Source organism: Choloepus didactylus, chromosome 27 (assembly GCF_015220235.1).
Source record: "Choloepus didactylus isolate mChoDid1 chromosome 27, mChoDid1.pri, whole genome shotgun sequence".
In the NCBI taxonomy this organism is placed as follows: domain Eukaryota; kingdom Metazoa; phylum Chordata; class Mammalia; order Pilosa; family Megalonychidae; genus Choloepus; species Choloepus didactylus.
Genome location: NC_051333.1, coordinates 9999260 through 10025389, shown reverse-complemented (window position 1 = coordinate 10025389; position 26130 = coordinate 9999260). Strand labels below are relative to the sequence as shown.

Sequence of the window (26130 nt, the reverse complement as noted above, 5' to 3'; positions counted from 1 at the left end):
ATGAAAACAGTATCATTTTTACCCATCAGTTTGGCAAAAATGAAAATGACTGAAAATATCTAGTGTTTGATGAAGGGGTGGAGAAATGGGGATCTCAAAAATTGCTTTGGGAAATGTCAATTGAGGACAGCCTTAATGGAAAGAAGTGTGGGAGTGTCAAGGAAAAATTTTTAAATGAGAATTCTATAATAGGTCCTACAGAAATACATACATGCACAGAGAGGTCTATGCAAGTCTGTTCATTGCAGCGAGGCACATAATAATAATAAAAATTAGATTGCTGACAAAAGGGTTTGATTATGGGAGTGACTACAATAATCCAGTGACTGAAAAAATTCACTAAACACCACAACTTCCCAAGAAAAGGGGGGTGTCCGCTCACAGCCATCATCCTGGTGGACAGGAAACACTCCTGCCCATCGCCAGCCCCATAGCCCAGAGCTGCCCCAGACAACCCAGTAACAGTAAAATATTGGTAGGAAAATATGTCATCTGAATTTAGATGAAATGGACAAATTCCTAGATGACAACTTAGCAAAACTGACACAAGAAGTTATAGAAAAACTAAACAGTATTATAACCATCAAAGAAATTCAGTCCTTAATTAAAATCCTGCCCATAATGAAACCTTCAGGCCAAAAAGTAGTGAAAGCAACTGTATAGTTGTATTTACATAAATATATACCGAACTATTGATTATGATAACTTCTGGGGAAGGCAATGGTTTTGAAAGAGGGGATTTATGTATTTTGTTTCAATTTGTATGAAACTGTATTTATGGCCCAAACATAATGCAATCAAAGGTCAAATTCACTGAAGTAAAACAGCCAGTGGTAGGAAGATGATGTTGAGACCCACCCTGGGATCTGCCATCTGGTTCCAGGGACCACCATTTCCAAAGCAAACAGTAAATGTACAATAACTATTATTCCAAAGGCAAAAGAGCCTGAAGAATGAGAGTCCACCACAGGTGAAACACTGTGCATTTATTTACAAAGAGGCGAGAGAAACACACAGCTCCCCCCCCCACCCCGTGCACTGGGGAGTCACCATCGTCATAATAAATACAGTAATTTTTAAAAAGAAAAAAAATACTGGATTGCAACAGCTGAGGGTCATCCTGGGCTCCCCCACTCCCTCTCACAGGGGAGCCACAAGAGAGAAGCCATCCTTCTTCCCCTTTTCCACCTCCCAATAGCCCATAGTTGTCCAGGGACAGAGGTGAAAGAGTCCTTCTTTCCAGGTGTAACCAACTCCTACTTGACCCTCAAAACCCCAAAGTCAGCACTTCTTTCCCTCCCAGGTCACTCTGCAGGCACCACCTGGGTCAGACAGAGTCTCTGACCACGATGCCAAGAGCATATCTTAAGGGTCCAGGGACATGGGGGAAAAGGGTGCTTTGTGAATGAGTGAGGGCCATATCTGGACATAGACAGGAAGGATGAGAGGGCTCATCCAGAGAAGTGAAGGGGTGAAAAACAAACTAAGTGTCTAAACTCAAGTGGAGAAATTAGAACTGAATTACCCCTTTCTGCATACACCAGCACCCACTGCACAGGTGATGAAAGTGAGGCCCAGAGAAGGGGAACTTGGTTGCCCAAGGGCTCCGGAGCCAGAAGCTGAAGTGGGTCAAACAGGGCTCCTCACCCCCACCCCCATTCCTCCCTGCGGGAGAGCCTTTCAACCACAACTGCTGTGAATGGGGAGAGTGGAGGGGAGGGGGGCTGTCTTTGGAAGCAGAGAAAACGGTGGTCTTTGGAAGGGAGTTATGGAGGGGTCAGTGATTGGGAGTGCAAAGGTCATGAACAGGGGGGCGGGGTGGGGGGGAACCAAGCAAACCCCCAAACTCACACTGTAGTCATGACCTTGAGAGAACCCGAACGGAAACGCAGTATCTTTTTCTTGAGCGCGTGGGAAGCCTTGATCTTCACAAAGACCTTGGCTGGGCCCGCGGGAGCCCCTCCACCTGCACCACCCACGGGCCCAGAGGAGGCTGCGGTGGCCGCCACCAGCTGCTGCGGCCACACGAGGCCACCGCTGCCGTCCGAGTCGCTGGACGCGGAGCTGAAAGCAGGCGACTCGCCCTCGCTGGCGCTCGATTCGCTCTCCCCATAGCCGCCGCCGCCCGCGGGCCCCCGGCGTCCGAGGGGCCCCAGGCGCCCAACCGAGCACTCCGAGTCGCTGCCCGCACAGCCGTAAAGCAGACGGCGCTGCGGAGCTGACGGGGACGGGCCGGGGCCTGGGTCGCGGGCCGCGGACGCACGGGGACGACCGCGGCGCCCATCCGCAGCGTCGATCTCGGCCGTGGAACGCCAGCGGCGGCAGGACCCTGCAGCCTGGGCCGCGAGCGTGGGCGCTGGGCCTCGGCGGGGCCGGGGCGGCCGTGGCTCTTCACGTTCAGCCGTGGGGTATTTGGGGGGCCCGGGAGGGACCGCGGCAGCACGGCCCAGCAGGCTGGTCTCGGACTGGGAGCGCGCGGCCTTGCGCGCTCTGGGTGAGCCCCGGCGGCCCGAGGCCTCGGTCATGCGTCCGCGGCGGCCCGCGGCCCGGGGACGCTCCCGGGGTGGGGACTGCTCCACGCTGCGGCCGCGAGTCAGTGGCGGCGGTTTGCGGCGCGCCGCGCGGCCCGGGAGGCCTCGAGTGGCGGCCTGTGCGCCCGGGATGTACTGCGCCTTCACCAGGCGGCCCTCAGCCGGGCTGTCGGGGGGCGAGGGGGCATCGGGAGGCGCGGCGGGCTCGGGCACCGCCTCCGACACCCACGGCGAGGCCCAGGCGCGGCCCAAGGAGGCCGGGCTTACCGGACGGCCCCCCGCGCGCTCCACCGGAGGCTCCGGCGCGGGTCGCACGCCCCCGGGGGGCGGGGACGCGTCCGGCGGCCGCTGGCGCACGCTGTTCTGGCGCCGCGGGCCCCCGTCCGCGCCCCCGGGGCTGGTCCGGGGCTGACCCGCCCCCCGGCGGCGGCGCCTGCGCAGGAGCGCCGAGATGTAGCCGTCCAGGGGCCGCCCGGCGCCAGGCGCGGCGTCGGAGGAATCCGCAGGGAAGCGACCACGTGGCCGCGGGCTGCGCAGTGCCACGGCGTGCAGCGGGCTGGGCGTCAGGAAGGGACCCGCGCGAGCCCGCCGCTCCGCCGAGGAGCAGGCTTCCGGGCCCGCGGGCTCCGCCGCTGTCGGGTAGGGCGCCGAGAAGGACCGCGGCACGGCCGCCCGCGCGCCCACCGCCTCCGGAGCGCTGGGACACGCGTCTCCTAGGGGAGAGAGGCAAAAACGGGGCTCTCGAAGTCCTTTCTCACCAAGCCTGGGAGGCGCAGGTCGCCTCCTCGACTTTCCCACCCTTTCCCCCAAATCAGATTCATGCCAAAATCTTTACAGTGGCCTAGGAGACCCTGCATGATTTGTCCTGCTTGGCTTGGCTTACCCCCATCTCCTGCCCTCTCCTCTGCGTTTATGGAGCTCCGGCCACACTGGCCTTCTGGATGCACTCTGCCTCAGAGCCTTTAAACTTGCTGTTCCCACTGCCTGGAACGCTCTTCCTCCAGGGAAGCTGCCTGGCCCCTTCCCACTCAAATGTCAGTCGCCTCGAGGCCCGCCCTGGCCATGTTTTCTAAGACTGCAACTCTCTCCTCAACACAACGGATACTCCCTAATTCTCTTCTCCCTAGTTTATTTCTGTTCATAGCACATGCCAATATCTACCAGCCTATATATTTTACTTATTTATCTTGCACATTATCTCTCACTAGAGTGTTAGCTCCCTGAGAGCAGGGATTTGTTTTGCTCACTGCTGTGTCCCCTACATAATCCGACTTCGAAAGCCTGCTTGCATGAAGGAAAGCAGCAGTCCCTGTTGACTGAGTGGTTACCACGTGCCCAGGCCAGCAGCTTAGGGCAGGGCCTCCCTGCTCGGTGGTGTTATCCCGTTTAACAGATAGAGAAACAAGGCCCAGGAAGAAGAGACAGGCTCAGAGTCACACAAAGAGGACATGTCACAGCCAGAATTTGAATCCAAGTCGGTCAGACTCAGTTTATGTTCCAATCCATTGGCTTTTGCTGTCCTTTCCCTGGCCCTCAAGGCCCCAACCCCACCCACCTTACCTAGGGACTTGGGCCTCTCGCTGGCATAGATGCCCCGGGGTTCAGAGGGACCCAGGCGTCCGTAGGAGGAGCCAGAGCCAGAGAAGCCAGAACCAGAGAAGCCACTGTCCCCACAGAAGGTCGAGGGTGCTGAGTCTGGACCTCCTGTGGAGCTGGGGTCTTCATAGAAGCCTAGAGTCCAGGGAGAAGGGGACAGAAGATCAAGGGGACTGGATGGGGACACAGGGGTGGGGAGAGGGGAGACCTAGAGATAGAGGAGACCCAGGGGCAGAGACATGGGGAGACTGAGTTGGGGGGACTGAGAAGGAGAGATGGGGAGCCTGAGAGATGGAGAACAGTAGGAAGGATTGGGGTGTCCCCAGCAGGCTCCTCTCCACCTGTGCTCACCTGAGCTGCGCCCACTCTCCTGCTCCAGGACCCCAGACTCCAGGCTCAGGTCTCCCAGCTGCTGGCCCAGGTCCCAGATGAGCCCAGGCAAGGCCTCCTGGGGACACGTGAAGAGTGGGATGGTCAGAAGGCCCCTGATCCTTTGCCAGCTGGTCCCCAGTTGTGATCTTAGGGGCACAGTCTCATTTTGACAATGAGACTCTGCCTACAAGAGGGCAAAGGATGCCCCTCCATATCATCATCACCATTAGAAAGTCCTTCCGGCTGTCTAACTCCAGTCCTTCATGCTGCAGCTCCATCTCACGCCTGTGTGTGAGGAGACCTCAGAAGGACCCATCCCTTGTCCCCTCCCTACCAGCTGACTCCTCTCCATCTGTGCTCACGGCCCCTTAGTCCTTATTGGAATGTCCCTCTTTGAATCTAAAATTATATCTTCTTCTTGCTATAAAGGCAGTTCAGTCCTTAAAGGTGATGTCCAGGACCCAGCAGATCACTTAGCTGTGGATCTCCTTCTCCCAGACCTTGACTCTCCCATCTCAGATATTCCCATCTTCCCCCACTGCCCCTTCACACCATTGGAAAGTCCTTTTGCACTTTTCCCTTAAGTGCTTCCTGCGGCACACTGACTTTTGCCTTCATATGGATAAAACACACTGACCACAACCAAAGACCTCTTTGCTCCATCCCTCAGAACCCCCATCCCTACTGGAAAGTTCTTCTCTGAGTCTAGCCATAGTGGCACTGCTGCAAAGTGTGTTTGTCCCAAGCCCCAATAGGTTGCTTTGTCCCAGGACCACATCACTCCCACCCAGAAGCCCCCAGTGTCTGCCCACGACCCCTCATCCCCATGAGAAATTTCTGTGAGTCTACCCTGAATCCTTGCTTCTGGAAAAAAACATTCCTTATCAAGTGTGAATAAATTGAAGTGAAAAGCCCTTTGAGGGGAGTGAGAGTTCCTTGAGGTGGGGGGGTCTCGAAGACACTATGTCTTCATCCCTTTTGGGGAAACCGAGGCCTAGAGCCAGGAAGAGTCTCGCAGGGGTCTGGCCCAAGCCAGGGTGGCCGCAGCCTTAGGCTGACAGTCGACTCTCAGACAAAAGCGGCTTGTCTGGACCGCGGGAGGGAAGAGGGAGGGAGGGAGGAAGGCGGGAGGCGGGGAGGGGCCAGGAGGGCAGGCACTCAGCCCTGCCTATTTAGGGCAGAAAGAAAGCCCGGCTACCCTGCAGCCACCCCCCACCCCAGCTTCCTACTCTGCAGTGCTTCCTCCTCCTTCCTACTTCTGCAGCAGTTCTCCTGGGCCCCCCGTTTCCCCACCCCCACCCCCCACCCAGAACAGAAGCCCTCTTCTGTGCCTGTTTATGCAAAGAAGGTGGTTGAAAAATCATTCCACTTTGGGCTCCTGCCCTGGGTGTGCAGAGATGCTCATGGTAGAGTCATCTTTGAGCAGAACCCAGGAAAACTGTCAAATTCTGCAGTTTTGGGGGTGGCTAAAAAGATCTGGGGCTGCTCATTATAGCTCAGGTCATCTCCGTCCACTAATTGCCCTTCCTGCACTTCTGCTCTCGCCTTACTGGCCTTCTTGCTCTTTCTTGAACATGACACACTGGCTCCTACCTCAGGGTCTTTGCAATGTCTGTTTCCTGACACATTTCCTGCACATATCCTCCTGGCTGACTCCCTTACTTCATTCAAGTCTCTTCTCACGTGGTCACCCTCTCTAAAACGGCTTCCCTGGCTTCTGTACCTCCTCACCCTGCTTTCTTTTTCTATATAGCAGGAATGACCTTCTGACTTAAAAGTATCTATCCGTTTGTCATTTGTTTACCACCTTTCTCACTAGAATGTCAGCTCCCAAAGGGCAGGGATTTTTGTCAGTGTCGTTCACTGCTGTGTCCCCAGTGCCTAGAACAGGGCCTTGCACAGAGGAAGTGCTCAGAAATATTGAACAAAGGAATGAATGTATACAATGGAAAACCAAGCAGCTGTTAAAATGGAACAAGGCACATTTCTATATGGAAACATCACCAAGATACAGTGTTGAGCAGAAAAAAGAAAAGTGTGGGATGTATAGTGTGAGTGTAAGTCAGAATTACCTGGAAGACTTCTCCAAGCCCAGGTAGCCGAGACCCACTTCCAGAGTTTTGGATTCCCAGGCTGAAGTAGTGGCAAGAGTTTGCCTTCCTAACAAGTTCCTGCATGATGGGGTACGGCTGGCCCAGGGGTGATGCTTTAAGAACCACTAGCATAGTCTTTGGGACCTTACCCAAGAAACTGGCATTTGTGAAAGGCAAAACTATATTTCTTGGAATACAGAAGGGAGGGACTGAATGGTAGAATGAAGTATTTAAGGAGGCATGACTTGGAGCCAGATTGCCAGGGTTCAAGTCCAATTCTGCCACTTCCCAGCTGTGTGACCTTTGGCTGGTCACTTCACTTCTCTGGGCCTTATGTTCCTTGGCTATAACATGGGTATAACATGATTCCCTCTCTTATGGGTTGTTTAAGGAATGAGTTAATACAATAAATCCTTTTAAGCACTTAATAAATGCTGATTTATATTCTTACAGGAAAGTTATGAATTTCTTACAAGGAAAATATGAAATCATGTCTTGTGTAATTAGAAATAAATGTAATGGATGGTGGTGATGGTGGGACAACATTGTGAATGTCATTAACACCACTAATTGTAAAGTGGGAACTGTTACGTTGTATATATGTTACTGCAATAAACATTTTTTAAAAATAAACTTAATAAGTGTAAAAAGATGGGATTCTTGTTTTGTTTTTTGGGGGGAAGAGGAGGAGTTAGGGGACAGATAGAAGAGGTCCCCCCTCTCCCGGACTGGACTCTTCCCCACCCAGCCACCTCTTTCTACTCCCACATTCCCCTAGTTTGTAGGTCTGACCTCCTTTCTTCCAGTTGCAAAGGGAGGAATCTTTAAAATAAAGGACCAGAAGGATGTCGGCCTGAATCTGGCCCCTGTCTGCTCACAAGAACCCACCTAAACCTTTTTTTGCAAGCTCTTCTGGGAGCCTGTCTCAGGCTGTCCTGCTCAGGCAGGTGGGACAAGGGTGTGGTTAGGACCCTGGAGACTCCTTTACCCAAACTTCCAGGCTCTTCTCACAGACCCCCAGTCTCTGTCCAGTGCCCTTCATCTCTATTAAAAAGTCCTCCTGCAAGTCTAACTTAAGTCCTTCCTGCTGGAAGCGATGGACATGCTTTCCTGCTTGACAGAGAACAGAACCCAGGAAGCCTCCCCCCATCCAGAATTCTTGAGTCTCTTCTCTGAGATACCCTAGTCTTTCCCTGACATCCTTTATTCCTTTAGAAAGTAATCAAATCTGTTTCAGTTTTTCTTGCTCCAAAGGGAGTGTATTCCTGGGTGGAGGTGTGGGGGGCAGGGTGAGCTTCCTAAGACAGGGTTCAGGGATCAGAGGAGGCCCCGCCCCCTCCTCAGAAGGACCCGAGAACCTCCAGCTCCAGAGGAGTTTATATTTAGCGCTTCTCTGCTCCTCCCTCAGGGTGGCAGCCTCCCTCCTGCCGCCACCGCCTCCTCTCTGATGCCAGGACTGAGCTTTGCCTGGAGACTCTGAAGGGACAGGCCTCCCCACTGCCACCTCATGTTGGCCCGAGTTGGGGGAGACAGGAGATCGAGGTGGGGGGTGGGGGGGCTAGGGCCAGAGAAGGGGAGACCGAAGGGCAGAGAGAGAAAAAGGCTAGGGGCAGAGAAGAAAGGATGACTGATGGGCAGAGAAGGGGAGACCGAGGGACAAGAGAGGGGAAGGCTGAGGGGCAGAGGGGGAAGGACACAGCTCGCTCTCTCCATCTCCCCTTCGGGGAGGGAGGCGCCTTCCCGAGCCCAGCCAGCTCTGGGGGGTGGGGGGAGCTGGGGAGGGCCCCCACAATCCGTCTCTAACTTTGGGACGGGGGGTGGGGCCTCCCACAGCTGTTTCTGTTTCCAGAGAGAATGTGCAGGGACCCCTCCCGGCTGGGGGAGGGGCTGGGCGTGCAGCCCGGGAGTCTGGCTTCAGTCCCCCTCCCCACTCCGCATCTGGGGAGGGGGCAGCCGAGGTCAGCAGCAGGCAGAGCCCCCTCCCCCCAAACCTCGGCTCAGGTTTCCCCAAAAGGGAAGCTCCGACCACACACACAGTATTGGGGATGGGATCTGCAAGGCGAGCCGGGGTCTGGAGGGGGAACGGGCGAGCTGGGGGGAGGGGCAGCAGAGATAGAGACCTGTGGCAGGAAGGAGAGAGGTGCAGAAATGGGAGAAGGCAAGAACAGGGAGGCAGAGAAGGGAGACAGAGGGAGACAGAAGATTAAGAAAGAAAGCCAGAGAAGTCGACTCACAAAGTCGCAGAGATGTGGCAATAGGGGGAGAGAGAGCAAGTGAAACCGGGAAGAGGTCAGCGGAATCAGGGAAAGCCATAAAGCCGGACAGAGGGCTGGTTGGTGCCTGCTAAGTCCATCTGGAGACCTCGGCCTCATCTTCCGCCATTAGACCCCCAGGCTGCCTCAATTTGCCTCCTCTCGGGTTAAGGAGGGCTGGGACCAGTTAGGAAAGGAAGGGAAGTGTCACTAGAGGGGCAAGATCCCCATGGGGTCCTCAGGGAGTGTGAGCTTCCTCTCGGCATTGAACCCCTCTACAGGAGGCCCTAAGGTCCCCTGTCTCCACCCCGCCCCCTCCAGAGATCTCCAAGCACACCAGGACTTAAGGAAGATGGAGCCCTGGTAGCAGGGCTGGGAGGGGGGCATGTTTGAATCCTGGCTGTGTGACCTTGGGTGAGTCGCTTGCCCTCTCTGAGCCTGTTTCTTTCTCGGTAAAATGGGGACTGTCACCCCCTATCTCCGAAGCTCCAAGGATATCACGCATGTGAAGTTCTTAGCGCCGGCCTTGACACGTACTTGATGCCCAGAAGGATTTTTCTTTGGGGAAGGGGATAGAGGATGGGGCCTGTGCATCTCACGAGGCCCCAGCGGAGGCGACGCAGTGCTCCCCCCTCCCCCGTTTGGGGGCGGGGAGACCAGATCCCACCCGCCGCCCGGACTCCGGGGTTCCCAGCCCCACCCCCAGTGATGGGTGTCTGAGCATCCAACCGAGACAGGCAGACAGGCAGACAGACAGACCGAGGGTGGCGGGGAACGAACGGACAGGCGGCCCCTCACCAGCTGCTCCTCCAGGGCCGCTGCGGCCCGGCGCGCCGCCGCCGCATCTTCGTCCTCGTCGGCGTCCTCCTCGTCCTCGGCCTCGGCGCCCCCCATTCCGGGCTGGGCCAGCCGCAGCGCCTGCTGCACGCGGTACTCCTGCCGCTCCCGGAGCCAGTGCAACTCGCAAAGCCCGGCCAGGCTGCCCTCCAGCCAGCCCCGCAGCCGGCCCCGCTCGGGGCTCACCGGGAACGAGAAGGCCCGGATCATGGCTGCGGCCCCCCGCCCCAGCCCTGCCGGGCCCCGCTGCCACCCCTCTCCGGGTCCCACCTCCCCGCCCCGGCAGCCCGCTCGCCCGCCCGCTGGCCCGGCTGTCACCGTCTCATCTGCATAGACGCCCGCCCATTGGGCCGCCCACCAGCGTCTCATCTGCATGGCCACGCCCCCAGCGACAGAGAAACCGCCGCTTATTGGTCGGTACCCGCCCTTGCGAAATACCGGGCAGCGCTGTCGCGCCCCCCAACACGACGCATGCTCGCAATTGCCTACTCTCTCCGTTCGCGGGCTATCTCGCCACGCCCCCCACGCGTCACAATGAAACAAGCCCGCCCTTGCCCCGATGCCATTGGCCCGTGCCTGCGTCTGGTTCCGCCCCCTTGCGGGCGAGCTCTGGCTACCATTGGGCTGTCGGGAGGGAGGAGGCGGGGCGATCTATAAATAGAGAATGGGCCTTGTGACAGTTTGGCAGCTGCTCTCCCCATCTCTACACCCCGTGCCCAATCCTCAGCTTCTGAGACTGCGCAGGGAACAGAAAGACTTTTACCTCCTCTTCCACGAAGCTTTCCCAGACACCTGTAAAGCGAGAGGACCAGGCCAACTAAGCCCGACATCTTCTGGTAAAATTATGCTTCTAAGCTTGTGCGACCTGGACAGTCGCACCCCGCACTTGGTTTAAGGCTCTGCTGTCGCTGTCTAAAATTCTTAATTTTTGAGCAAGGGGGTCCCATTACTTCATTTTGCACGGGGCCCCGCAAATTGTGTATACGGTCTTGTTTCTAACAGTCTAAGATCGGTTGTATCCTAAATTCTGGAACCATAAGACCCCGGGAGGAAGATTCCATGATTCCACCAGAACAGAATCTGGGTCATTTATCACCCAGGTGCCGTGAAGCTTCGTGCCCAGCATTCTGAGGTTCCAGAGGCCTTTGTTCTATGTTCTAAGAGGCTTTGTTCGCAGCCTTCTGAGATGCTGTGTTCTCCACTCTGTGGTCCAGAGAATCTTACATCCGTTTCCAAGGCTCCCTCCTCCCTTCTCGGGCGCCGCCAGCGGGGCTGGCGCCCCCTCAGACAGCCAGCCTTTGTCACTATGCCGAGTGTGCCTCCCACCTTCAAGGAGATCCAGCCCCGATATTCATGCCCATATTCTCAGAGAGATCTTGACTCCCTAAAAGCCAGAGACCTGGAAGATCATGTGAGAATCCCCCCTGCCCCAGGTGACCTTCTGGTGCAGTGGTCGTGGTTACCAGCCAAGACTTCAGAGCCAGCCTGCCTGGGGTGAATCCCAGCTCTGCCACTTCTCAGCTGTGTGACCTTGGGAAAGTTGCTTGCCCTCTCTGTGCCTCCGTTTCCTCATCTGTATAATGGGGCAGTCATAGGGTTGTCGTGAGGAGTAAATGAACTATTTGTCAAGTTCTTGGAGCAGTGTGTTCCGTGTATAAAGAGCCACAGAAGGGTTTGATAAATAAGTAAAGAGTGATCTAGTGAGTGTTGAAGAGAAAAGAGAGTCCAGACTTTAGTAGAGACAGACTCTATTTGGTCCCCCATCTTGTTCCAGACAAATCTAGTCTGTCCTTGAATAACTTTAATGGTTCAACCATGGGGAGACTGTTGGGGATTGATAAGGGTCTGGAGAGCTCTCAAGATTTTCAAAACAGTCAGTATGTGGAGTGAGGTCAGGGTTGTTTTTTTGTTCCTTCTATTTGTGCAAGACCAGTTGAACTTTTTACTGAGCAGAATGTTGAATCTGGAACTGATTTAGGATTCTAGTTGCCAAGCATTTGAGAATGGAAGACAAGTCAAAAAAGAATTATTGAAGGTTGGATAAGGGAGTAAAAACCAAGATTAGAGGCTAGAGAGCAGCCAGTGGAGGTATTTCCAAGAAGGAAATGGAGAAAGAATCTTGGTTCTGGAGCCCAAACAGCATTATGTGGACTTCCTCTTTGGCATCTTGGAAATTGTCATTGACCATGAAGATGTCAGAAAAGTTCCTTGGAATGAACGTACAGCAGTTGCTTCCTACCACAGCAGAAGTCACTCCCCTGAAAGCCCCTGACATCTCGAATGACAGCCAGTTGTTAGGGGCCACTTACTGTGTCCCCTAAAGTTCCCTGGCCTGGGTGAGGTTGTTGAAGGTAGGGGTCATAATTTTAGTGCCCTGGCTGCTGAAACAAATACCATGAAATGGGTTGGATTAGCAACAGGAATTTATTGGCTCATGGTTTCAGAGGCTGGAAGGCTTGCTTCCTCCTGGGTTCAGTATCTTTTGGCTGACCAGCAATCTTTGGAATTCGTTGGCTCTTTCGTCACATGGTAATGCACATGGTGGCATCTTCTCCTTTCTCTCCTGAGTTCCAATGACTTCTGGCTTCTCGCTGCTCCCTGTGGTTTCTCTCTCTGTGGCCTTCTATATAAGTTCCCCAATAAAAGAATGAAGACCCGTCTGATTGAGTTGGGCCACACCTTAACTGAAGTAACCTCCTCAAAAGGTCCTATTTACAATGGGTGCACACCCACAGGACCAAATTAAGATTAAGAACATGTCATTCCTTTTTTTAATGCAATTTTATTCATATAATCATATAACATACAATCATTCAAAGTGTACAGTCATTTGTTCACAGTATCGTCATATAGTTGTGCATTCATCACCACAATCTTTGAATTTTCATTACTCCAAAAAATAAAATAAAGATTTAAATAAAAAGGAACACCCAAAACTTCCCATTCCCCTCCCCCATTGATCATTTACTTTTTAAAAAATACAGTTTTATTGAGATATATTCACATACCCTACAGTCATCCACAGTGTACAATCAGTTATTCACAGCACCATCATATATTTGTGCATTCATCACCAAAATAAATTTTTGAATCTTTTCCTTACTCCAAAGTAAAAATCAAAACAAAAAAGAATACCTAAATCTTTCTGTCTCCTCCATCCCACCCTATTCTTCATCTAATTGTTGTCCCCATTTTTCCACTCATCTGTCCATACACTGGAAAAGGCAGTGCAAGCCACAAGGTTTTCACAATCACACAGTCACACTGTGCAACCTACGGTTATACAATCATCTTCAAGAATGAAGGTCAGTGGGTTGCAGTTCGACAGCTTCAGGTATTTCCCGCTGGCCATTCCATCGCTTTAGTGATATCAATGTAGCGCATAAGAATACCCTCCAGAGTGACCTCTCCACTCCCTTTGAAATCTCTCAGCCACTGGAACCCAACTTTGTTTCATCTCTCTTTCCCCTTTTGGTCAAGAAGATCCTCTCAATCCAACAGTGCTGGGTCCAGGCTCATCTCCAGGAGTCATTTCCTGCATTGCCAGGGGGACCCACACCCCTGGAGTCATGTCCCATGTAGGGGGGAGGGTAGTAAGTTCACCTTCTGAGTGGGCTTAGAGAGAGGGAGGGTGTGCCAGTTTGAATGTATTGTGTCCCCGAAATGCCATTATCTTTAATGTAATCTTGTGTAGGCAGATGTTATCAGTTTTGATTAGGTTTCCTTGAGTGTTTCTTTGGAGATGCGCCCCACCCAGCTGTGGGTGATGACTGATTGGATACTTCCATGGAGGCGTGGCCCTACCCATTTAGGGTGGACCTTGATCAGTGGAGCCATATAAACGAGCTGACAAAACAGATGGAGCTCAGTGCAGCTGTGAGTGACATTTTGAAGAGGAGCTACAGCCAAGAGGGACACTTTGAAGAAAGTGCAGGAGCTGCAGATAAGAGACATTTTGAAGACGGCCAGTGAAAGCAGACTATTGCTCCGGAGAAGCTGAGAGAGGACAGATATTCCAGGTGCAACTAAGAGTGACATGTTGGAGAGAAGCTGAAGCCTAGAGAGGAACATCCTGGGAGAAAGCCATTTTGAAACCAGAACTCCGGAGCAGACCCCAGCCACGTGCCTTCCCAGCCAACAGAGGTTTTCCAGACACCATTGGCCATCCTCCAGTGAAGGTACCCGATTACTGATGTGTTACCTTGGACACTTTATGGCCTTAAGACGGACACTTTATGGCCTTAAGACTGTAACTGTGTAACCAAACAAACCCCTTTTATAAAAGCCAATCCATCTCTGGTGTTTTGCACTCTGGCAGCATTAGCAAACTAGAACAGAAGGCCACATCTGAGCAACAAAGAGGCTCTCTGGGGGGAACTCTTAGGCACAATCGTGAGTGGGCTTAGCCTTTTCCTTGCAGCAGCTATAGAGGGCTTGGCCCACTAAATTGGCAGTCCTCAATATTTGCAGGAAAATCAGCTATAACCCAGGTGGGGAAGTCCAACATTTCCGCATTTCTCTCCAGTTCCTCAGGGGGCCCCACAAATATGCTTTTACTGTCTGCCCAAGGACTTGCTATTTCTGGAGTACATAACTCCAAGCCACCACCGTCACCTCTGGGAGTAAAGCAGGGAAGGCGTGGGTGCTGTGGCCAGCTTCTTGGGTAGACCAGATGGCAGAAGACCTGCGTATAAAAGTTGCTCAAACACTTCAGGAGGCTCTTAAGTAAACACTTAAGTCTTCAAGGTTTACTCCCAGGCATTAGGCTTCTTGTTCCAAGGCTTCTTTGGATTTTAATGAGATGGGAAGGTGATGGCCTTGTGTCTACATTGAGATTTTGACCTGCCCAGGGTTTGGCAGATGTTTTAGTTCTGTGAGGAGTTGGGATTAGAGGGGAGAAACAGTGAGGTTTAGGTATTTATAGAATGACAGGGAATTAACAATTTAAGCGCTAACAAGATCAGGGCCTTAAATTGTGAGATTTTGAGTTCAGGGAGCTGAGTACCAGGGAGTAGTTGGAATAGATTAAGAAGTAAATCAGGATAAAAATGTTCTTTGATCATTGTAAAAAATGTACCACACTAATGCAAGGTATTAATAATAGGGCCATATATGGGAACTCTGTTATTTTGGGCATGATTTTTCTGTAAACCTACAGTTTCTCTAATTAAAAAAAAAAAAAAAGTGGAAAAAAAAAGGAAGAAGTATATCAGGGTGATTTGGTCCTTGGGACCACGGGAGGCAGCAAGATTGGCATAACTGCCCAGTATGGAATTTCCTTTAGCTTCTGAGCTCTGGCTATGGGTATGCACCTCAGTTTTAAGAATTGCCACCTCTTGAGGCCAAAGCCAACCACTAAATATTCAGCATCCTGACCACCATTTTTAATTGGCATGCCAGCAGTAGTCACGAATCATCTTTATTTCCAAAGCAAACCCAAATCACTGTCTGCCCCAGAAGCATACCTGATCTAATATGAGTATAAATATGGGCTCTCTTTTCTGGGGCTAAGATAATACAGGCTCAGTGTGTGCTATGAGACCAAATCAGGTTCAGGAAAGGGCTTCAACTCCACAGGCTGTTGATAGTCAGCGGTGGTGGTGTACCCTGCTTGGAAATCTCCTTCTGGACATCTGAGGTAAGAGCCACCTACAAAGAGGATGATAACTGGGTTGTCAACCAGAGTCTCAGCAAGGTCAAGGCAAGGAAGGACTTGGGGTAATGGACACCCAATCACAAGATTGTCCCTCGGGTGGGAAGGAAAGGGTGGTGGCTGGTTGAGGTTGTGACAGTGGTGAACAGTGATGCCTGTGGGAGGCAAGAGAAGGGCTTCGTAAGAGGTGAGCCTGGAAGCCAGAAGATGCTGGGTGTTTTCAGTGAACAACAGATGTGAACTATGTGAGGCACATAAAGATTGAGAGAATGGTCTAGAACAACAGCAGCTGGAGCTTGGAGCACTTTGGTGGTGGTAGCAGGAGCTGCTCACCCAGGAAGTGGGGGAAGTTGAGCTGTTGCATCCAAGGTGAGACTGGAGTATCCTATAGGTCTCTGGATCCATTATTTTTGGGACAAGACTCCCTAAGGCATGACCTTCTTTCTTGTGCACAAATGGGGTGAACGGTAAAGCATAGTGTTTCCGTTTGCTAAAGCTGATGAACTGTAGTATACCAGAAATGGGTTGGCTTTTACAATGGGGATTTATTAACTTACAGTTTACAGTTCTTAGGCTGTGTAAATGTCCAATCAAGGCATCAACAGGATGATACCTGGACTTTGAAGATAGGCTGCTGGCGTCCAGGACACCTCTGTCACATAGGAAGGCACATGGCCAGTGGCTGCTGGTCCTTCACTCCTGGGTTTCATCACATTCAGCTTTTGGTTTCAGTGACCTCCTCTCTGAGCTTCTGTGGGTTCTCCCTTAGCTTCTCTGGGCTTTTCCCTATGAGCTTCTCACAATTTCAGCTCTTAGCTTCTGTACGTCTCCAGCAAGAGGATCAAGACCTGCCCTGAATGAGATGAGTCACATCTCAATTAAAATAACATAATCAAAAGGTCCCACCCACAACAGATCTGTACCCACAGGAATGGATTAAAAGAACATGGCCTTTTCTGGGGTGCATATCAGCTTCAAACTATCATACATAATTACCCCAAGTGGGGGTGGATGCGAAAGAAGACTTGAGATAATGAAATGAAAATAAGGAAAGTGTGTCCCAAATGAAAGTTTCCAGGGGACAGTCCTTAATCATATCATATAAAGATTTGACAATAGCTAAGAAATGTGGAACTCAAGTTTGGCAACATCTGAACAGGCTCAGAAACCCTGGGAATTACCTTTTTAGTCTCAGGTAAAGGAAGATTGACGGTGGTGTCATCATGTTTTCTGTGGATAAGGTTTTGAAAGATTATGTCCTAAATAACAGCCTTGTGAGTTAGAGTTGTGATCTGTCCTTCTGTAGCTTGTGTCCCTTGTGAGTAAGCACTTGGGGCAGATATTGAATGTCATTAGGTGAGATGTTGAAATGGATTGAGCCAGAGTGGCATTGCAAAAGAAAAACCCTTCTGTTTTAATTTCTTAGGCCACAGAAGGCAATATACCATGAAATGGTTTGGCTTGAAAAATGGGGATTTATTCGCTTATGGTTAGTGTCCTTGAAAATGTCCAAATCAGGGCATCATCAAGGTGATGCTTTCTTCCTGAAGGCTGGCGGCCGGCAATCCTGGGCTCCTCTGCCACATGGCAAGGCACATGGCAGTGTCTGCTCATCTCGCCCTTCCCTTCCATGTTTTGTTGCTTTCAGCTTCTTGCTTCCTTGACTTTCTCTCTCTCTCTGAATTCATTCTATTTATAAAGGACTCCAGTGAGAGGATAAAGACCCATCCTGAGTGAATGGGCCATACCTTAACTGAAGTAGCCTCCTTAAAATGGGTCCCCACCCACAGGAATGGATTAGATTTAAGAACATGTTTTTTTGGGGTACATACAGCTTCAAACCACCACACCTTCCATTAGTATTCAGAGTCCGAGGAAAGTAAGCAAGGACTTCAGTGACCCCTTGAGGCCTAACAGTCCATGTGTATTGTTGACTTCCCCATGTGAAAGCAAAAAGAGATTGTGAATTGGGGTGTAGAGGTATGCAAAAGAAAGCTGAGCAGAGATCACTGATGCTAAAGCATGTGGTGTAGGAGGGTAGAGAATAGAGACCAGAGACTGGGCTGGGGTTTGCTTTGGAAACTAGAGGGAATCTATGTTTGACTATTTGATTTATGACCTGGATATCTTGGACTAGCCAGAATCCTGTAGCATTGGGTTTCTTGACAGACAGGATAGGAGTGTTGTCAGGCTGGAGGTGGGTGTTAGGAGGCCCTGAATGACGAGTTGGAGGTCCTGGAGGACCTCTGGTTTCAGAGGGTTTTAAGGCAGTTTCTGGATGGGTGTGAGAGAATCTCTTTCCACCTTAAGAGGCTCAGCCCTTGGTCTGTAGAGTTGGAGATCTCCAAAGAGAACCAGGAGTGGGGGTCAGCATATATTGAACTTATGGGTCTGAGGGACAGGTTGATGTTCTCAGGGAGGGGGGTAAGGTTGGAGATCAGCGGGATCGGTGGATGAAGATGGGTACGAGCAGAGTCAGGGACGGTGAGGATTGGGCCCTCTTGTGAACATGCAATGTTAACACTCCACTTTGAGAGAATATTCTTTCCTAAAAGATATACTAGAGTGACTTCAGGAGGAAACAATGCTAGACAGTAGAGGCCTATCGAGACTGAGAGTGGCCTCGACAAGGGTAAATGGTGTGGTAAACTGTGTCGCCTCATCTGCGGCTGCTGCGTCTGTATTCCAAGGGGAGGCGGGAGGGGTGGGGGGACTGTGAGACATTTATGGTAGAGTGTGAGAAAAGCTGGCAGGATGCTCATCAATGGGAAGATCATGTCCCTCTGTGGTTGGGCGGTATTTGCAGAAGGGGAGACTGTCCCTCAGAATCACTGGGGAGGTAGAAGCTTCGACCCCAATTTTATTTTGCATTTTAAAGTTGGACCCTCTCGGGTCCAGTGTCCCTTTTCTTTACAGGATGTACAAGTGTCTCTATCATATCAGGCCTTGTGGTAGCCAATGGCCCTGATGGGATGGATTTTTTTTTTTTTTTTTGCTGCTATTTGCTTATGCCAGAGGGTCATAAGTTTAGATGGTGTGGATGTGATTTTATCTGCCACGGCCTCTTCGTGATGTTCGGTGATCCCATGCTGTTCTGTAACATGCATTTCACCAGTTTAACATTATGCTTTAAAATCAGGTCTCTAATTTCTGGCCATGGGCCGTTACCAAAACCAGTGGCCCCGGCAGGGCAGTGTGATCGTCAGGGGTCGGGCCCAAGTCACCTCGACACTACATTTCCTAGGCTGCATCTCCAGTTGGAGACAGATCCTTTCCTCTATTTTTTTACCCTCCCGGAACTTAGACCAATCAATGGTATTAACCGACACATGCCTGAGAGGTGTTCTGATTCACTTGCAGAGCCTCATTTACTGCAGCCCATTTAACTTTTTCAAATCAAAAAGCTGCATCTCCAGAACCTACCAGCAGATGGACAAGTTAATGTATATCGGGAAGTCCCAGAGAGTCAGCTCTGCGTATAGTATAGTTTGAACTGTTTACTTAATTCTTTCCTGTTTGTGCAGGGCTCAGAAAAATCTTTTAACTATAGCTTGTAAGTCAGAGGTTAACAGAGAACTGGTTTGGCTACACACTCATTTCTGTTTCATTACCAGGAAACGGCAGAGGTGGGACTTGAACCCAGGTCTCAGATTCCAGAGCTCACTCAGTCACTATGGTCTACTGCCTTTTCATCATGTAAAAGGTGCTGGCCCTCGATTTCCTTCAGCCCATCTCCTCCTCCACATCCCCAAGGCCCCTGCCCTGGACATGCCTCAGCCTCCTCCTCCCTGATGTCCATCCTCCTGGCTGGATCTCTTCCACACAACCCCTACGTGGCAGCCAGAGGGATCTTTCTAAAGCATGAATCTGACTCTGTCCCTCCCCTGCTCAAAAGCCTGCCATGGCTCCCCAGTACCCATGGAGGAAAGACCAAATACTGTGTGGTCTGGCTCCTGACCTCCACGTCCCTCTAGTCACCTTCTAGCACAGGGTTGTCAAGCTTTAGCACACATCAGTCACCTGGAGGACTTGCTAAAAAAACAACTTGGTAGGGGGCCCACCCCCAGAGTTTCTGGATCAGTCAGTCAGGTGTGGGTCTGAGAAGATGCATTTCTAACAAGTGCCCAGGTGATGCTGACGTGACTGGCCTTGGGAACCACACTTGGAGAAAGGATACTCTAGCTGATGAGACAGTGATGCTCCTCCAGGCCCTTACACAGGCCACTGCCTCTGCCTCCAACCTGTTCTTGCAGGGCTCAGAAGACCTGCCCTCCCTCACCCCTGCTCTGGCTCCAGGCTGCCCCAGCCCCCTGGGCTCCCCATCCCAGCCCTAGCCCCACCCACAGTCACTGTCTGGGGACACGTCTGTCCCCCCCAGATGGTAAGCCCCATGAGGGCAGTGTTGGGATGTCTTGATCACTACTGGGTCCTCGGCACCACCCAACATGGTATGACAAATGGATGAACAAGTGAATGAGCACATGCAGTGTGTAGAGAAGCCGTCACATCAATTAAAAAGAAAATACTAAATATTATATATCAAGGATCTACTATGGACCAGACTTGTGCTGACTGCAGTCATTAATACTTAAGATTGACAAGAAGAACACCAAGTGGAAAATTAATCTTAACAAGCCACGAGATTGCTTGCTTTTCTCCAACCCTTGGGTCATGCTCCCTCCATCCCTCCTCCGTTTCCAACTCTTTCCCCTCCTCCCCAGGCCACCTCCATACCTTTCCCCCTCTACTCCTCCCTTCCTGCAATCCTCCCTCCATCCGTTTCCATAACTCCATCCTCAGGCAGGGCTTCCGCCCCAGTTAGTCCTCCTTCCAAAACTCTTCTCCCTTCAGTCTCACCCCCTCCCCTCCCCTCCCCTCCCCTCTCCCGGCATTCCCCCCTCCCTCCACCCTTCCTCCTTTTCAGGCTGTCCTCCTTCCATCTTGGTGAATGAACAGACTGATGATTCAAGAGCACGCTGCAGGCACAGGCCAAAGGCCACAAGGTCAAGGGTGAGTCCGTTTTACTTGTTGGAAAGACAGAGAAGCCTTTGCAGATGACCCCGTGACACCCCCACCCCATGATCCCACCCTCTCCAACACTGGGTGTGCCCCATCCAGTCTGAGCAGGGAGCCTCTTCCCCCAGAACAGTTCGTCGCTGGGATGGGCTGGAGGGAAAGGTCGCAGAGCGCGAGGGTGGGTGGACAGGCCGCAGGGCCAACCCGGGCGGGAGCGCAGGGCCTCAGAGGAAGCTGATGCGCTGGGTCAGCCCCTGCATCTCCTGGTCCTGCGGGGGGAAGACCCCAGCGAGCTCCCCATCGGCGGGCAGCCCGGGCAGTGGGTGCTCCGCAAGGAACTGCTCCCAGCGCGCGTCGTCGCTCTCGTGCGTGATGTACCGCTCGCCCATCTTCCCCTCCAGCTCTCGGAGGTCCAGCCACGTCTGGTATTCCTGGGCCGGGGAGAACAGGGGTTAATGTGGGGGCTGCAAAGAGGGCAGCCAATGGCCGGCTCTACACTTCCTGCCCAGCGGGTGAGAGGCCACGTGGAGCCTGCTACCAAGAAGGAGAAGCCACGCCCTTCGCGACCCACCCAGCCAATAGAGGTTTCGCCCCACCCCCTTCTGCAGCCCAGCCAATGGTTCTGCCTGGTTCCCTATCCACGGAAAATAAAGCCGTATCGCTACCTGCCCAGCCAGTAAGAAATCTAGTTCCTCCTCTTCCTTCACACTTGGCCCCACCCCTTCACACATAGCCCCGCCCCCTGCATCACCTGTAACCAGGGGTGGCTGAGAGACTTGTCCACGCTGTAGCGCTTGCGCATCTTCACCTGGAGCAGGTTGTTGATGAGGTCGATGGCTGGGAGGGAAGGAGAGAGGCAGCTCAACCCCTGCAGGGTGAGAGGCCGCTCTTCCTCCTACAGGCCACCCGTGCCCACCCGAGTCCTCCAGGCCACCAGCAAGGCCTTCCTTCAGCCCTGGCTCAGGCGGCTGTGTTTCTACCCCCACCTCACGCACACACACTAGTCCTACACCTCTTCACCAATTCTCTGCCTCAGTTTCCCCATTCTTACGTCAGCTTCACAATTCCTGTCAATCACAGGTAATGACCTGCACTATTCTTTACTTAATATTTTCCTTAAGCCAACTCACTTATCCAAAATATACTGTTAAGTAAACAAAGCAAATTGGAAAGGAACTTGTAGAGTACGCCGTCATCTGTGTAAAAAGGAAAAAATAAAAGAATACAAGGGCACATATTTGCTTACATATATATATAAAGTCTCTCTTGAGGGACAGACAGTCTCTCTTGAGGGACAGACAGGAAGTCTCTCTTGAGGGACAGACAGGAAACTGTCATTGCCTGTTGTTGGAACAGCAGACAAAAGAGTGACAAAGGACTTTCACTGTGTACCCTTTGGTGTATCTGAAATTTTGAACACCAGGTAATGATTTAACCTATATCTATATAAAGGCAGAAGCTGCAACTGAGGCCTGTGTTTTGTGAAAAGGAGGATGGGTGAGTGTCAGACGTCCAACGGAAACCCGCAGTCATTGGAGAGCCTCCTTGGTCACCGGGCTTGAAGGACAAAGCCTCGCTGTGTGACTCTGTCTGAGGACAGGTCTTGTCCACACAGGTGCCCCAATCTGGTCAACCGCCCTCCCCAGGGGGCTCCTTCATACTTGTTCATCCACAGCTGCATTCACTCAGGCTCACTCAATGCACATTTACTGAGGGGCTCCTGAGTGGGCGCCCAAAAGACAAGCCTCGGGATCCCCAATATTGGTCTACACCAGGGCTCAAATCCACCTCTGTTCTCATAGTTTAGTGCTTACCCCCCAGGCCCACCACCAAGACCTGGTCCTGTCCTGAAAAACTTCCAGGTCACCCCTCCTCCCCAAGCCCTTCCACCTGCTTCCCAAGTCTGAGCATCTGACCACACTCCCTCTTCTCAGACCACTCAAGAAGACCTCTCGGCACCCCGTCCCTTCCGGCCAATTCAACCCAGTATGCCCAGAACCTAGGGCAGGCAGTACAGGGCACAGAGTAGGCGCGCAACACGTACTTCTGAATAAACTCTTATGAATAAATTATTGCCCCTTAACCTCCCTCCCATACTCCATCTGTCCTCCTCAGCTCCCTGGCTCCAGGACCTGTCCCTTGTCCTCCTCATGCCTTATTAACCCACTCCAGGATCTTGGCTCTGACACCCCCACCTCCCCACCCCCACCCCAGGCCCTGGGACCCAGGGCTTCATTTTCCCAGGCCCACCCCCTCTCCTGACCACAACCATGTCCAGGCCACGGCCCAAAGCGTCAGGTGGAAGTCACTAGGCCCAGGGCCACCGCCTGACCACACCTTTCACCTCCACAGTCCTTGGAGGCGGGCAGGCCAAGGTCGGCCTCCAGCCTGGGCCCCTCCCCTGCGGCCCCACCCCCACCCCCACCTGGGTTCCAGGCCGTGACTTCACCTCAAGGCCCACCCTCCTCCTGGACGGCTTCAGAAGCTCCCCACGGCCACTGCCCTGGGCCTCAACCCCCCCAATTCCAGGTCTCCACCTCCCTGAGACGACTCCGCGCCGCCTTCCTCTCATCCCCCCACCCAGCAAGGCGCCAAGCCCTTGTGCCTCGACCGGGCCCCCGGCGCTACCACGTTTGCGGGGCTAAACCCTTTCCCGGTCGTGACCCCAAGGGCCCTGCGCCTTGGGAGGGTCTGCCTCTTTTTGAGCTCTTCCGGTCCTGTCCCTCTCCTTGTCCTGAGTCTCGCCCGCCCCAAAGCGCCAGGTGTGTGTCCCAGAGATTCCAGGCGCTTCCTTTCCAACCCACAAAACCTGGTCTGAGCCTGAGCCCCTGGGCCCCTCGTCCTACACACGCCTAAGGACCCGGCCCAAGGCTCCCGGGGCGTCACCCTTCACAGGACCGCCCCGCCCGCGGCCCCGCCCCACCGCCAGGCTCCACCCCCAGCCCCGGTCGGCGGCCCCGCCCACGCCACGCCCCTCGCCGCCGGCCCAGGCGGGCGTCCCGCGCACCTCCCGCCGAGATGCGGCTCCAGGGGCTGGCGGGGTACATGAAGGCGGCGTTCTGGATCTGGTCGTTGATGTCCTCGTCCTCGTTGAAGGGGAAGGTGCCGCTGAGGCTGACGTACATGATCACGCCCACCGACCACATGTCCAGCGAGCGGTTGTAGCCCTGGTTGAGCAGCACCTCCGGCGCCAGGTAGGCCGGCGTGCCCACCACCGAGCGCCGGAACGACTTCTCGCCGATGATGCGCGCGAAGCCGAAGTCGCAGAGCTTCACCTGCGGAGGCCGGGGGGCGGCGGGTCTCAGGGGGCAGTGAGGCGCCGCCACCCCCAGGCCTCACCCCCACCGCGGCTTCCGGTCCCAGCGCAGCCCCTCCACTCACTACCGAGTGATTCTGCGCAAGCGACTTCCCCTCTGTGCCTCAGTTTCCTCGTCTGTAGGAGGAGGGGCATCCCAGCGCCCACCTCAAAGGGTTGCCATGAGAACTAGATGAGTCAATCGCCTAAAGCAATGTCTGGTATGCAGAGAGTGCTCAATAAATGCTTCTTGCTGCTCTCTCTCTGCTACCTCTAACAGGTCTCTCAACCTTCTTGTGCCTCGGTTTCCTCTTTTGTACAGAGGAGACCCTAACGGGCTGTTGTCTGGACTGAATAAGTCAACACACATAAAGTGTTAGCAGCAGGGCCTGGCCCCAGAGCCAGCCCGGGTGAGCTCAGGCAAGGGACTTAACTTCTCCAGGGTTCAGTTTTGTCATCTGTTTGGGGGATGCTGGTAGCAGTCCCCTCTCAGGCTTTGGGGTGTGTACTTTGCAGCAGTCCAGGGTGATGGTGAGAGGACGGGCTTTGCAGTCTGCAAGGCTTGGTTCAGGTCCTGCTCTGCTGCCACCTCTGCTCACACACTCCTTCCTGGCCTCACTACTGCCCTGGGGGTAGAGTCCCAAATGCTTCCCAAAGCTCCTGCTGCTTTCAAACCCATCCACGCCATAATGCCCACCTGAATCTCACCCTTTTCAAAGATCCTTTTCCTTTTCTAGAGATCCTACAGATCTTTTCCTTTTCTAAGACTTACCCTTTTCTACAGACCTTGCGATGGAATAGTATGCAGCCAAAAAAAGGAACGAAGCTCCAGTATATGCTGCAACATGAACTTTGAAAACCTGATGCTAAGAAGCCAGTTACAAGGGACCATGTATAGTATGATTCTCTTCAAATGCGATGCCCAGAATAGGAAATCCAGGGAGAAAGTAGTTTGGTGGCTGCCAGAGGCTGGGGGTGAGAGTGATGAGAGGATTAGGGGGTGACAGCTAAGGAGTGTGGGGTTTCTTTTTGGAGTAGTGAAAATATGCTAAAATTGATTGCAGTGATGGCTGCACAACTCTGTGAATATCCTAAAAGCCACTGAATTGTACACTTTATGGGGTGAATTATATGGTATATGAATTGTATTTCAATAAAGCTGTCAAAAATCAAAAGTCCAGATCTTCCCGCCACAGGGCCTCTGCACAAGCTGTTCCCTCTTCCTGGAAGATTTGTGCTCCCAGGAACCTAACCACAGAACTCCTTCTTCAGCCCCACAAGGCTACGCTGGACTCTACAGGAGTGAGAAACAAGCATCCACCTTATTTAAGCCATTGTCACACTGAGTCTCTGTGTCAGAGGCCGAACCCGTATCATGATTAACAGAATCCTCAACTGCCACCAGGGTTGGGTGGACTTCCCAAAATCAAGAGTGGACTGAACTGACCTGGGGAAACGGGTCAGCGGACGCCAGCAACACGTTTTCCGGTTTCAAGTCACAGTGGACGATGTTCTTGAAGTGAAGGTGCCTCAAAGCCACCAGGATCTGAAGAGGGAGACGGGGCCAATGAGAAGGGTGCCTGCCCCAGATTCCGCCATGGGCAGTCGGTCCGCTAAACCCTGTCCATGCCCCTCTCTGCCCCCCTCAGGGCAGGGATCTGTTCAGGGAAGGCACTGGAACACCAGAGAAGAACCTGAGAATCCCAGAACCATTTACACCTGAGACATAAGGCACTGGCTGCAGAATTCTAGAAAAGCTGCACTGGAGCAGTGGGGCTGGGAAGATCCTGAGACCATCTGGTTGTGTGTGGTAAGTACCTGATAAAACTGAGCTCTTAATACAGCAGGGACTTTCCAGGAGGTGCTACTGTGCCATTCGAAGTGTTTAAAAATATTTTTCACCCTTTAGCAAATTGTAATACAAAACAACACTCGCAAGAACATGGCGTGGATTATATACCGAAAGCATATAAGAGAGGGTATCCCGGAGCCAGGCTGCCTGGTGGAAAGCCTGGGCCTGTGCTTACGAGCTTGTGGCTTTGGGCAAGTCACTTCACCACTCCGGGTCTCGGTTTCCCCATCTGTAAAATGGGAACAACAATAGTCTCTACCTCACAGGGCAGCTGTGAGGTTTATATGAATTGAGGCAGTAAAATTCTTAGGACAGTGTCTGTCACAAAGCAAACACTCTTCGCTAGCCATTATTATTACTGTGTTGTTGATATTGGTTATTATTTTTTTGACATTCCGTCAGCACACATATTTTTTGTGTGTCTCCAATCAAGCTTCCCCTGCTGTATCTGTGAATTGAAGAGTTTCCTAAGATGGTAAAGTGAGCTGATGAAAAAAAAAAAAGCCAAAAACCAAACCTGTTACCATTTGTAACCCCTTATCTGTAGGAACAAAGATTTTTCCCTGATTCTGAATAACCCAAACAAAGTACTGAATCCACTGGCAGTACAGAGTGATGTAAGCAGGCAAGTTC

At 52.5% G+C, this 26130-nt stretch overlaps 2 protein-coding genes and 1 long non-coding RNA gene across 4 annotated transcripts in view; 1 reads left to right on the top strand and 2 right to left on the bottom strand.

Annotated features, from left to right (window-relative positions):
* Positions 1-971: 971 nt before the first annotated feature.
* DACT3 (dishevelled binding antagonist of beta catenin 3) lies at positions 972-9924 on the bottom strand. The gene is made up of 4 exons (XM_037819648.1): positions 9643-9924; positions 4479-4575; positions 4092-4262; positions 972-3244 (listed from the first exon to the last, which is right to left on the bottom strand). Exons 1-4 carry the CDS (start codon positions 9889-9891, stop codon positions 1848-1850), a joined length of 1914 nt encoding a protein of 637 aa, XP_037675576.1. The 5' UTR covers positions 9892-9924; the 3' UTR covers positions 972-1847.
* A 458-nt stretch (positions 9925-10382) lies between these two features.
* LOC119521403 lies at positions 10383-20344 on the top strand. Its single transcript, XR_005214346.1, has 3 exons — positions 10383-10517; positions 18949-19037; positions 20259-20344. It is a non-coding gene; the product is annotated as an uncharacterized LOC119521403 (long non-coding RNA).
* PRKD2 (protein kinase D2) overlaps positions 20342-26130 on the bottom strand; it is a 24496-nt gene continuing 18707 nt past the window's right edge. For both annotated transcript variants that reach the window (XM_037819619.1, XM_037819620.1), the window contains 4 exons: positions 25093-25191; positions 23358-23625; positions 21102-21187; positions 20342-20781 (listed from right to left, as the gene is read on the bottom strand). In XM_037819619.1, the coding sequence (XP_037675547.1) occupies positions 20575-20781; positions 21102-21187; positions 23358-23625; positions 25093-25191 (660 nt within the window). In that variant the 3' untranslated portion in view covers positions 20342-20574. The remainder of the gene's footprint in view (positions 20782-21101; positions 21188-23357; positions 23626-25092; positions 25192-26130) is intronic.